The 14,015-nt window shown below is 41.7% G+C and overlaps 1 protein-coding gene across 2 annotated transcripts in view; it reads left to right on the top strand.

The window, feature by feature from the left end:
• The window catches only part of rpf2 (ribosome production factor 2 homolog), a 35,605-nt gene extending 25,254 nt beyond the window's left edge, over positions 1-10,351 (top strand). For both annotated transcript variants that reach the window (XM_063072958.1, XM_063072965.1), the window contains exon 10: positions 9,291-10,351. In XM_063072958.1, coding sequence (XP_062929028.1) covers positions 9,291-9,473 — 183 coding nt within the window. In that variant the 3' untranslated portion in view covers positions 9,474-10,351. The remainder of the gene's footprint in view (positions 1-9,290) is intronic.
• The last annotated feature ends 3,664 nt before the right edge of the window (positions 10,352-14,015 follow it).

The following is a 14,015-nucleotide window of genomic DNA, read 5'->3' as shown; positions in this document are numbered from 1 at the left end:
TTGAAACAGTCTCTTTTGTCTATGACATCTTGGAGAGGAATTCACCGAGAACTGAATAGTATGTGAGTACAGAGTTTCAGATATTAGCTTGAACTTGGCCTTGGGATTTGTGCAGGCATGCAAGAGAGGCGACATTCCTGTGAAAATCACAGAAAACTGCCGGAATATTATAAACTCTCTAAACTGTTGCCAAGGAGTGCGAGCAGTCGTTTCCCTACTAGGGCCCCCATTAACTTCAGTCACCCACCACATGGTTTTTTTGTGTATGTAGGACACATGGGAAGAGGCAGGAAACTGTGACTGTGTCAGTGTCTCCCACATCCTAAGAACCAACAATGTAAGGACAATTGTATTTAAAGACTAGGGTTATTTAAAGGCCTTTGGTTAAATGGAGTGCCAGACAATTGACATCAGGGGGTTGAGAACAGGATGATAAGCTGTTAAAATCATTTCAGTGACACAGAATTTTGAAAGGGTTTCAAAATGCAAATAGGGTTTGTGTCCATGTGATGGAACAGAAATCCTCATGGTTTTGATGACAGGAGATAGGTCTCATAGTTGATAATTACCATAGAGATTGTCAGAAAGAGGAGTTTTAGAATAGAAAGAAGTAGGGCAGCTTATTAATCACCTCTGGTCGTTTTTTGTTATATTTAGCTCTCTCCACCCTCAGACTTGATCTCTAGTTTCCTCAGTCCGGTTCTGTAATGCTGGGTTTACTCCTGTCTTTGGATGAGCCACCTTTCAGAGATCTGCTTATTGGCTTTTGGTTGTTAAAACATGCTGGTTTCTCAATTAATGATGAAGTGCCCTTCGAATTTTGCCTCAAGTTTCAGTGAGAAGGATATTTCCTCATCAATCTAATTGGATTTCCTTCCTAGCTTTTTAGTTGCCAAGATTTCTGCTGCCCTTTATTTCTGAGCTCCACATGTTTGCATCTCAGGCATGCTTAGTCTGTGTCTGGCATCAACAGCCCCTGTGCACATCTTGCAGGTGAAATTGTTCTTTTCTCTTAGTCCCTGAACTTCAGATGATGACATGCAGTAGTTTGGACCTGTCTGATCTTGGTTGCACAGTGCAGATGGCCTGCAGTGATTGTATCTGGTATTCATTCCTGAGGTGTAGTAGAAAGGCCTAGCTGAGAGCTGGAGCTCATGGTGACTTAACAAATACTTTATTTAACCATAATCTTTAAAGTTTAAGCCATACTTCCGTAAATTATATAGTTTAATCGTGAAAGCTGTGATTCACAAAATATATGGCACAGAGAATGGCCATTCAGCCCAACAAGATATTGCTGTTTATGGTCTACCGAGTTCCCTTCCCTATTTAATTCTGTCAGTATTTCTTTATATTCCTTTATGTTCATTAAAATTGTTTTTAATATACATCTCAATCACGTTGCGGTAGCAAATTCGGCTTTCTTGCCTGTTTGGGAGCTTGTCTCCATTCTCTAATTGGTTTCTTGTACTGGTGACTTCCATTTTTGCCTTTCTCCTTTGTGAAAATATTGTTTAAATCATCTATAAATTTCAGTACATCTGTTAGATTTCCCTCACCTGTCCTCCATTGGCTTTATTCAGCAGAAATTAAACTTGGATATATGATGTTGAAATAGAGGATCAACCAGGATTGTACTGAATCCTGCAGAAGGTTTAAAGACTATTCCATCTTCTGCGATTATTCTTGCAAAGATTCTTTACTGCGTCTTATTGTTTTCATAATAGAGTGACTGGGCTTCCAAGTGTGGCCCAGCCTAAGTTCATGTAAATTTAGCAGAACTTATGCCGTATGTAGTTCTGTTCCCAACTTAAACCTTTTTTTTACAAGTGATACATGACCTATAAAACGAGCTTCTGTTTAATACAGTGAACTGGTCAGTCTGATAACTACCTCTGAGCACAACCACCATGATCAGCTGAAGAGGATCTCTATGTAATGTTAGCTGGATTGTTTGCTCCTTCGTTGGCTTAGTACACACAACTGAAAAGCACATGCCAGTTACTCACACTGGCAAGGTCATATTCTTGTCCCGTCCCAGGTGCTCTGAGTAGATTAAAAATCACGCATGACATAAAGCAGGACTGTTTGTGGGAGGGAGGGGTACACAAAAGTTATCAAATTCAAAAATTGTGGTTAATTTGCCTACTCTGGGAAGTCCCGTAGCAAGATTCATAGTTGGTTCCGCTGTAATGAAACCCAATTTCCCTCGGGATCAATAAAGTATATCTATCTACCTATTAATCATCTGTAATACTAGCAACACACATCAAAGTTGCTGGTGAATGCAGCAGGCCAGGCAGCATCTCCAGGAAGAGGTACAGTCGACGTTTCAGGCCGAGACCCTTCGTCAGGACTAACTGAAGAAAGAGCTAGTAAGAGATTTAAAAGGGGGAGGGGAGATCCAAAATGACAGGAGAAGACAGGAGGGGGAGGGATGGAGCCAAGAGCTGGACAGGTGATTGGCAAAAGGGATATGAGAGGATCATGGGAGAGGAGGCCCAGGGAGAAAGAAAAGGCGGGGGGGGGGAACCCAGAGGATGGGCAAGGCGTATAGTCAGAGGGACAGAGGGAGAAAAAGGAGAGTGAGAGAAGGAATGTGTGTATAAAAATAAATAGCGGATGGGGTATGAGGGGGAGGTGGGGCATTAGCGGAAGTTAGAGAAGTCAATGTTCATGCCAGCAGGTTGGAGGCTACCCAGACGGAATATAAGGTGTTGTTCCTCCAACCTGTGTGTGGCTTCATCTTTACAGTAGAGGAGGCCATGGATAGACATGTCAGAATGGGAATGGGATGTGGAATTAAAATGTGTGGCCACTGGGAGATCCTGCTTTCTGTGGCGGACAGAGCATAGGTGTTCAGCAAAGCGACCTCCCAGTCTGTGTCGGGTCTCACCAATATATAGAAGGCCACATCGGGAGCATCCCCAGCCGACTCACATGGAAGAAGCCAGAGAGTGGTGGTAGAGAATTGCTTCTCTGAGTGGAGGCCTGTGACTGGTGGTGTGCCACAGGGATCGGTGCTGGGTCCATTGTTATTTGTCATCTATATCAATGATCTGGATGATAATGTGGTAAATTGGATCAGCAAGTTTGCTGATAATACAAAGATTGCAGGTGTAGTAGACAGTGAGGAAGGTTTTCAGAGCCTGCAGAGGGACTTGGACCAGCTGGAAAAATGGGCTTAAAAATGGCAGATGGAGTTTAATACTGTCAAGTGTGAGGTATTGCACGTTGGAAGGACAAACCAACGTAGAACATACAGGGTTAATGGTAAGGCACTGAGGAGTGCAGTGGAACAGAGGGATCTGGGAATACAGATACAAAATTCCCTAAAAGTGTCGTCGCAGGTAGATAGGGTCGTAAAGAGAGCTTTTGGTACATTGGCCTTTATTAATCGAAGTATTGAGTATAAGAGCTGGAATGTTATGATGAGGTTGTATAGGGCATTGGTGAGGCCTAGTCTGGAGTATTGTGTTCAGTTTTGGTCACCAAATTACAGGAAGGATATAAATAAGGTTGAAAGAGTGCAGAGAAGGTTTACAAGGATGTTGCCGGGACTTGAGAAACTCGGTTACAGAGAAAGGTTGAATAGGTTAGGACTTTATTCCCTGGAGCGTAGAAGAATGAGGGGAGATTTGATAGAGGTATATAAAATTATGATGGGTATAGATAGAGTGAATGCAAGCAGGCTTTTTCCACTGAGGCAAGGGGAGAAAAAAACCAGAGGATATGGGTTAAGGGTGAGGGGGGAAAAGTTTAAAGGGAACATTAGGGGGGGCTTCTTCACACAGAGAGTGGTGGGAGTATGGAATGAGCTGCCAGACGAGGTGGTAAATGCGGGTTCTTTTTTAACATTTAAGAATAAATTGGACGGATACATGGATGGGAGGTGTATGGAGGGATATGGTCTGTGTGCAGGTCAGTGGGACTAGGCAGAAAATGGTTCGGCACAGCCAAGAAGGGCCAAAGGACCTGTTTCTGTGCTGTAGTTTCTATGGTTCTATGGTTCTATGTTGAAGTGTCGCCTTACCTGGAAGGACTGTCTGGGGCCCTGAATGGTGGTAAGGGAGGAAGTGTAAGAGCATGTGTAGCACTTGTTCCGCTTACAAGGATAAGTGCCAGGAGGGAGATCAGTGGGGAGGGATGGGGGGGACGAATGGACAAGGGAGTTGCGTAGGGAGTGATCCTTGCGGAAAGTGGGGGAGGGAAAGATGTGCTTAGTGGTGGCGGAAGTTGCGGAGAATAATATGTTGGACCCGGGGGCTGGTGGGGTGGTAGGTGAGGACCAGGGGAACCCTATTCCTAGTGGGGTGGTGGGAGGATGGAGTGAGAGCAGATGTGCGTGAAATGGGGGAGGTGCGTTTGAGAGCAGAGTTGATGGTGGAGGAAGGGAAGCCCCTTTCTTTAAAAAAGGAGGACATCTCCCTCGTCCTGGAATGAAAAGCCTCATCCTGAGAGCAGATGCGGCGGAGACAGAGGAATTGCGAGAAGGGGATGGCACTTTTGCAAGAGACAAGGTGAGAAGAGGAATAGTCCAGATAGCTGTGAGAGTCAGTAGGGTTATAGCAGACATCAGTAGATAAGCTGTCTCCAGAGATAGAGACAGAAAGATCTAGAAAGGGGAGGGAAGTGTCGGAAATGGACCAGGTAAACTTGAGGGCAGGGTGAAAGTTGGAGGCAAAGTTAATAAAGTCAACGAGCTCAGCATGCGTGCAGGAAGCAGCGCCAATGCAGTCGTCGATGTAGCCAAGGAAAAGTGGGGGACAGATACCAGAATAGGTACGGAACATAGACAAAGCCAACAAAAAGGCAGGCATAGCTCGGACCCATGCGGGTGCCCATAGCTACACCTTTAGTTTGGAGGAAGTGGGAGGAGCCAAAGGAGAAATTATTAAGAGTAAGGACTAATTCCACTAGACGGATCAGAGTGGTGGTAGAGGGGAACTGATTAGGTCTGGAATCCAAAAAGAAGCGTAGAGCTTTGAGACCTTCCTGATGGGGGATGGAAGTATATAGGGACTGGACATCCGTTGTGAAAATAAAGCGGTGGGGGCCAGGGAACTTAAAATCATCGAAAAGTTTAAGAGCATGAGAAGTGTCACGAACATAGGTAGGAAGGGATTGAACAAGGGGGGATAAAACCGTGTCGAGGTATGCAGAAACGAGTTCACTGGGGCAGGAGCAATTTGAGACAATAGGTCTGCCAGGACAGGCAGGTTTGTGGATCTTGGGTAGGAGGTAGAAACGGGAAGATCTTGGGTAGGAGGTAGAAACGGGAAGATCTTGGGTAGGAGGTAGAAACGGGAAGATCTTGGGTAGGAGGTAGGAACGAGAAGATCTTGGGTAGGAGGCTTCCCATTCCTCCTTTTTTAAAGAAAGGGGCTTCCCTTCCTCCACCATCAACTCTGCTCTCAAACGCATCTCCCCCATTTCACACACATCTGCTCTCACTCCATCCTCCCATCACCCCACTAGGATTAGGGTTCCCCTGGTCCTCACCTACCACCCCACCAGCCTCCGGGTCCAACATGTTATTCTCCGCAACTTCCGCCACCTCCAACGGGATCCCACCACTAAGCACATCTTTCCCTCCCCCCCTCTGCTTTCTGCAAGGATCGCTCCCTACGCGACTCCCTTGTCCATTCGTCCCCCCATCCCTCCCTGCTGATCTCCCTCCTGGCACTTATCCTTGTAAGCGGAACAAGTGCTACACATGCCCTTACACTTCCTCCCTTACCACCATTCAGGGCCCCAGACAGTCCTTCCAGGTGAGGCGACACTTCACCTGTGAGTCGGCTGGGGTGATTTACTGCGTCCGGTGCTCCCAATGTGGCCTTCTATATATTGGCGAGACCCGACGCAGACTGGGAGATCGTTTTGCTGAACACCTATGCTCTGTCTGCCAGAGAAAGCAGGATCTCCCAATGGCCACACATTTTAATTCCACATCCCATTCCCATTCTGACATGTCTATCCACGGCCTCTTCTACTGTAAAGATGAAGCCACACTTAGGTTGGAGGAACAACACCTTATATTCCGTCTGGGTAGCCTCCAACCTGATGGCATGAACATCGACTTCTCTAACTTCCGCTAATGCCCCACCTCCCCCTCATACCCCATCCGTTATTTATATACACACATTCCTTCTCTCACTCTCCTTTTTCTCCCTCTATCCCTCTGACTATACCCCTTGCCCATCCTCTGGGTTCCCCCCCCCCCTTTTCCTTCTCCCTGGGTCTCCTGTCCCATGATCCTCTCATATCCCTTTTGCCAATCACCTGTCCAGCTCTTGGCTCCATCCCTCCCCCTCCTGTCTTCTCCTATCATTTTGGATCTCCCCCTCCCCCTCCCACTTTAAAATCTCTTACTAGCTTTTTCTTGAGTTAGTCCTGACGAAGGGTCTTGGCCTGAAACGTCGACTGTACCTCTTCCTAGAGATGCTGCCTCGCCTGCTGCGTTCACCAGCAACTTTGATGTGTGATGCTTGAATTTCCAGCATCTGCAGAATTCCTTGTGTTTGCACCTATAATACTACCTCTTTTTTTTTTCCCTCCCTGTGCACTGCCTGATCAGCTAGGTGTTTCTACCATTTTTCTTCTGGTTTTACTGACAACTCTGATCTGCATTTCACTGCCTTATCAAGTCCTTTTATTAATCTATTAATGTATTCACCAGGCAGTTCTGCAAACATTAGGAACATCTTTAGAAATCTGGCCTCACCCTGTCAGAGAATATTCGCATTGTCTTGTCCATCGCAAGACATCCTGTCTGCATCTTGATACTAACTTACAGTGTTTCCTCACATTCCCAGTTCTGAAACAAACTCTGTTCTTCATTCCTTAGCTGCTCCCTGACCTACATGTTACCACTATGTTCAGTTTTGAGTTTGTCTGACATGCCTGGCAGAGGAAGGTGCAGCCCTGTTCAGGGTTAGGTAATCAAGCCAAGGTGACGGTGAGGCAGCTCACTTTCTGGAGCTACACGGGGTGAGAAGAGAGGAGAATCAGCCGGTATTTCCCTTAGGGTGGCAGGGTAGCACATCAGTTAGTGTAAAGCTAGTATAGCACCGGCGACCCGGGTTCAAATCCCAAGTGTAAGGAGTTCGTATGTTCTCCCCGTCACTGCATGTGTTCCAGTTTCCATGTACATATAGGTTAGTAGGATGCCCTACTGAAAGGACACTTCCTCTGCAGCTCTGAGAATGCAGTGGCTGAAATTTCCAGACTCTCTGATCAGCCTGTGAAGAACTATGTTATACAGTGATGGTAAAAATGTATCTGAAAGACGAGGCTCTGAAATATATGGCATAACAAAGGTGCAAAAAGAGTAATTTATGCTCTGAAGCCATTACTGCTCGGATATTCTGCAATTGTTTAAGTTGCAGTTGTCAAATAATAATGGTGAACGATTTTAAATTGAATTAAAACAGTGATTGGTACATATCGAAGAAGAATTGACCATTTTCAGAACTCGCAACCAATCTTCATTAACAAAGGTCATATTAAGTTCTCTCTCCTAATCTTGTTTAATCTTTAGTGAGAGGTTATCTTTCTGTAGTAAAAATAAATTATAAATTCTACCAATGGAACCTCTCACTAAGGGATTCATATTCAAACTAGTATCTAACAAATCAGATTCTTGCATATATGGAAACTTAGATAAGTATTCTTGTAAAAAATATCTAACCTGAAGATATTGAAGGAAGTGTGTATGAGGGAGAGAATGTTTGCTAATTAACTCTTCAAAAGTCATCAATCAACCATCACAAAATAAATCTGCCAAAAAACAGATCCCCTTATTTCTCCATAAGAGAAAAATGGGATCGGTTATTGAAGGTTTAAATAGAAAATTTCGATACAAAGAGCTAGACAATTTAAATTGTTTAAAATTTTAAAAGTTGCAAAACTGAAACCAAATCCGTAAGGACTGTTTAATAACAGGGTAGAGATTTAAATTTGGAATTTTAGCAAGTTGTAAAGGTAATGGAGCTCCTAATAATGAGGTTAAATGAAATTGTTTGATAGCTTTTAATTCCAAACCAATCCAAGCTGGTTTTTGGTGCTTATCGAGCCAATACAGCCAAAAACATAATTGTCGAATATTAACAGCCCAATAATACAATCTTAAATTAAGTAGTGCAAGTCCACCATCTTTTTTAGATTTTTGTAAATGATACTTAGTAATTCTTGTTTTTTTATTATTCTAAATAAAGGACAAAATAATAGAATCAATTTGATTTAAAAAATTTTTAGTTAAAAAGATAAGTGTATTTTGAAAAATATAGAAAAATCTAGGTAAAATCATAATTTTCACGGCATGAATTCAATTTAAAATTGTTCACCCTTATTATTTAACGAAGGAGAGACTATCCAAAATATTCCCTAACATAGACAACTATTGTGATAGGTGTAAAACTGAAGTTGCCATTTTGTCACCTATGTTCTGGTCATGTTCTTCATTAAAATCTTTTTGGAAATCTTTATTTTCTACAATTTCTAAAGCTCTGAAAATTAATTTACAACCTAATACATTGACTGTTCTGTTTGGAATAGTTCCGCATCATATTCAGGGTATTTCATCTTCAGACCAACGTGTAATTGCATTTGTTACATTGTTGGCAAGAAGGGCTATTTTATTGAAATGGAGAGATAACTCCGTCCCTACATTAATTCAATGGTTTTCCCAAGAAATGTTATGTCTTAGTTTGGAAAAAATTAGAAGTAGAACTTTTGATCCTCGATTCGATTTTGAGAGAAGATGGGGCTCTTTTGCCAAATATTATCATTTAATTTGAATTAATTTATATGGTTTCCTTCCACTCTTATTTTGTATAAATGTGAATTGGTGGTTGATGATTTTGATGATTTTTCTTCATATATATATATATATAGATGATTGCTCCAGGAGTTGGTTCGGAATGGGTTTTTTTCTTTTTTTCTTTTTTCTTCTTTTTTCTTTTTCTTTCTCTTGTAGTTAGTGGGGTTTTTTTCTTTTAGTTAGTTGGGGTTCTCTTGTTTCCTTTTCTTTATAAAAATTTTTTTTTCATTATCATACGTTATTTTTTGATAAGTTTTTTTCAGCTTTATTAACTGTATACATATCAATTTGTTGAAGTCTTGTATCATTTTATAGCTGTAGAAGATTATGTATCAATAAAAGATTTTAAAAATGAAGTTGCAGTTGTCTATGTAGAAAATCCGACTTTGGTTTTATTATCAGAACCAGATGGTGAGAATTGGGATTAGGGAGCTGTTTTCTGATTCATTTTTGATGTCTTTCCCTTCAGGCAAAGAAGAAGAAGAATATTTCACGGAATGTTTTTGGAACAACGTATGGCCGAATCCACATGGAGAAGCAAGACCTGAGCAAGCTACAGACCAGGAAAATGAAAGGGCTGAAGAGAAAAAGGGAGAAGAAGGTGGCCGATGTTGAGACAGAGAGCAATCCCAAAAACGCAAGAGTAGAGTGAGATGACTGCTGGTAAAGCAGAGAATCCAGGATACTCCATACCTGTCCAGTGATGAAAGAAACCCAAGTTTCACTTACAGACTTGCACATAAAGACTTACTGTTGTAAACCTGTTTTTATCTCGACATCAAGAACTGGTGTTTGCTGTACTTCTTTTGGGGAATGTCAAGTGTCAGTTTTCTATATGGTTTCCTTACACTTGTGGTTTGGAAGAGGTATAATTTATATCTGTTTATTCAAGCCAGGAATTGTTGAATTGTCTTTTCTAATGTTACTCACTACTTGCTTTGGAGAGGCAGATATTAAATTCAGGTAGACAATAATAATGTGATACTGTTCATTATAAAGGATAATTGAATAACTATAAATCAGTGCAATATGGAACAAATATGAAGTCCTCAATCATGTAGTTATGTTTCATTACAGCTACTTTTGAAGCAAAACTACTCTTGGGCTTTTGGGAAAATGAAACATTGGTTACAAGCAAAACTGACTCATCACTTAGTAAGCCATTTGGCCCATTTGAGTTCTACTATTTCATAAGAACTTGCATAGTCTGCCCAAATTCCACAGGTGGAGCTTTTCCCTATGTACCTTTGGGGGTGGGGGGAGAGTAGTTTAATTGCTTCTAGTAATATTTGGTGTGCCATAATTCTCCGGTTGGAAAGTCATTCATCTGCCTTATTCATTATTGTTCCAACACTGTTTAATTTCAAACTTCCAACATCTATGGTCTCTCATTCATTGTTGAGAGAAACGTGCTTTGTCTTGGGTATCCATTACTTTCTAAACGCAAATTAAATGAGGACTTTTGACCAGCTTTTTGTAATGAAGAAATAAACTTAATATGTGATAGAGAAGAAAATGCTTTGAATATATTGACCAAGGGCAAATTGTGTTCTGTGCAACATTGAACATAACTTTATTTCCCCTTAGATCCAGCTGTGAAAATTGCATGATTTAGTATAAATTTCTGATAAGCATCCACAGAAAATATGAACTACAAGGCTTAGGCTTTTCTGATCCACATAATTTCTTTGTTATATAACTTTTAGACTTGATCAAGTAACTTTTACCTGAATGAATGTCCCTTTTCTACTGGTGCAATGTGACATATGCTGCAATCTTATCTGTGGAGCAACCATAGATATCAATTTTTATTTTTTCTATTAGATCATGATTGGAAAAAAATGAACATTTCAAATATTTAAACCAGTTTTTTAATATATTCACAGAACTCAATATTTAATATTCCCCCAATGACCATCCTTCATAACAGTTCAAAGCCAATTTTTCCAGAATATTTAATTTAATCATAACCAATTTCTGAAATTGAGGTTTTTTTTGAGATTGATTTCCTAAAGGCTACTGTACATTGAGCAATCTCTTGAAAAATAAGTTTGTTTGTATGGTGCAAATGCAGTGTCACTCTTGGAACATCAATAATGTACTATGTGAAGTTAGGCTGCAAGGACAAGGCAAGAAACTACAGGCCAGTGTGCCTAATAGCGATGTTAGGTAAGTTATTGGAGAGAATTCTGACAGTGGTATCTGCATTTGGAAAGGCAAGGATTGATTAGGTATAGTTAGCATAGTTTTGTGCATGGGTAATGGTGTCTCACAAATTCAACTGAAATTTTTTGAAATGGGCACTGATGAGGACAGGGCAGTAGATATTGTCTTCACAGGGTCTGAATCAAAATTGGGTTAGTGGCAAGTGTTAGAAGACAGTAATGGAGAGTTTGAAGCCTGTGAACAGTGGTGTGATGCAGGATTTGGTGCTATTTCCCCTGATGTTTGTCAAATATATTAGCAATTTGGTTGAGCTGGTAATAATTAATAAGTTTGTGGATGACGCCGAAATTGGCTGTGAATTGTGTAGAAAGTTGTGTAAAGATACCGCAGGATTAAGATCAAGATCAAGTGGGCAAATCCCTCTTGGGCAAGTGGCAGATGGAAATTATACATGTGAAGTGACGCATTTAGGGAAGTCAAAGCAGGACTGAACTTACAGTAAATACAGTCATAGTTAACAGCAAAAAACAGGCCCTTTGACCCAACTCAACCATGCCTACCAAGATGTCTATATGAGCTAGTCCTTGGCACATAAGCTTCTAAACTCTTCCCATCCTTGTACCTATCTAAATGTCTTTTAAATATTGTAGTATTACCTGCCTTTACAGCTTCCTCTGACAACTTGTTACATTTGCAAACCCTGTGCAGAAAATGTTTTCTTTCTGGTCCCATTTAAATCTTTCCCCTCTCACCTTAAACCTATGCCCTCTAGTTTTGGACTTGTGTGCCCTGGGAAAGAGACTGTGACTATCCACCTTATCTATGTCCCTAATGTTTTTATTTTTACCTATAGAGTGATCCCTCAGCCTCGTACACCAATGGAAAAATGACCAAGCCTATTCTGCCTCTCTGTATAACTCAAAACCTTCTAATCAAGTAACATGCTTGTGAAGCTTGAGAAATGCAAGGGTAGAAGGGCATGTTTACCTGTGTTGCCACTTTCAGAGACCTACAGTGGTGGCGGGGTGGAGATACAGTACATCTCTACCAAAGGAGGTGTAAGTTAACTTTTTCCCTCCACTAACTTGCAAGTCCCCCTTGGGCAAGCGGTAGCACCTACACAGCACCCCACCCCCTCCCGATCATGGTTATGTGTAGCCATGGGAGTAGGTGATGGGTGGTCATATGAGCAACTGATGCATATCACAAATTCTGCTTATGCACCAGTGATGCCAGGCAGACAGCCTCTGAAGAGTATTGAAAATGGCTGGGGTCACCCATCTTGTAAAGGCACTGCCCACAAGAAGGCAATGGCAAACCATTTCTGTAGAAAAAATTGTCAAGAGCAATCATGATCATAAGCCCACGTCATACAACATGGTACAGGAGTAAGTGCAGGCTTAACAAATCACTGTAAGTTACAATAACAATAAACTGTGCAAATGAGAAATAGTGAGTTAGTGTTCATGGGCTTGTGAACATTCAGAAATCTAGAGGCAGAGGGGAAGAAGCTGTTCCTAAAATGATGAATGTGGGTCTTCAGGCTCCTGTACGTCCAACTTGATAGTAATGATGAGAAGAGGACGTCATTTGGTGAGGGTCCTTAAGGATGGATACTGTCTTCCTGAGGCTCCATCTTTGGAAAATGTCTTCAATTTTGGCAAGGGTTTTGCTCCTGATGGAGCTGGCTTTGTGTACAAGACTCTTACAATCCTGTGCTTTGCACCTCAGTATGAGACAGTGATGCAACCAGTCAGAGTGCTCTCCGTGCTACATCGTAAATAAGGTGGATGGTGAGTCTTTCACAATGAAGGATTCACACAGCGGGTTGGGAATTATGGAAGACATTATGGAAGTGGTAGAGGTGGGTGCAATGTTAAAAAGACATTTAGACTGGTTCATGGTTGGTATGGATATGAGCAAAATGGGACTAGCTCCTTGGTTGGATGAGTTAGGCTGAAGGGCCAGAATAATTTCTCATTCTGACTCCGTGTCTGTATTTTTCTGCTTGATCTATTGAGGCCTATCGTAGCATTAGGAACGGATTTTAGTTTGGAGTGACTTGCTTCTTATTCCTTTGATGTTTTCTTTTTGGTCTCTGATTATGATATCCCCAAGAAGGTAGCTGGTTAATTTTATCAGACCATAAGATATAGCAGCAGAAGTAGGCCATTTGGCCCATTGAGTCTGCTCTACCATTCAATCATGGGCTGATCCAATTCTTACAGTCATCCCAACACTTCTGCTTTCACCCCATACCCTTTGATGCCCTGGCTAAACAAGAACCTATCTGTCTCTGCCTTAAAAACACCAGATGACTTGGCCTCCACAGCTGCTCGTGGCAACAAATTTCACAGATTTGCCACTCTCTGGCTAAAGTAATTTCTCCGCATCTCAGTTCTAAAAGGACATCCTTCAATCCTGAAGTCATGCCCTCTTGTCCTAGAATCCCATACCATGGGAAATAATTTTGCCATATCTAATCTTTTCAGGACTTTTAACATTCAAAATGTTTCTATGAGATTCCCCCCTCATTCTCCTGAAGTGCATGACCGTACACTTTCCAACATTGTATTTCATTTGCCACTTCTTTGCCCATTTCCCCTAAACTATCTAAGTCTTTCTGCGGGCTCTCTGTTTCCTCAACACTACCTGCTCCTCCACCTATTTTTGTATCATCGGCAAATTCAACCACAAATCCATTAATACCGTAGTCCAAATCATTGACATACATCATAAAAAGCAGTGGTCCCAACATCGACCTCTGTGGAACTCCACAGCCAGCCAGAATAGGATCCCTTTATTCCCATTCTCTGTTTTCTGCCAACCAGCCAATGCTCCACCCATGCTAGTAACTTCCCTGTAATTCCACGGGCTCTTATCTTGCTAAGCAGCCTCATGTGCGGCACTTTGTCAAAGGCCTTCTGAAAGTCCAAGTACACCATGTATACTGCATCTCCTTTGTCTATCCTGCTTGTAATTTCCTCAAAGAATTGCAGTAGGTTTGTCAGGCAGGATTTTCCTTTCA

The sequence above is a fragment of the Mobula hypostoma genome, chromosome 2 (assembly GCF_963921235.1).
Source record: "Mobula hypostoma chromosome 2, sMobHyp1.1, whole genome shotgun sequence".
NCBI lineage: Eukaryota > Metazoa > Chordata > Chondrichthyes > Myliobatiformes > Myliobatidae > Mobula > Mobula hypostoma.
The sequence above is the reverse complement of the archived record's forward strand: the minus strand, read 5'-3'. Positions and strand labels throughout refer to the sequence as shown.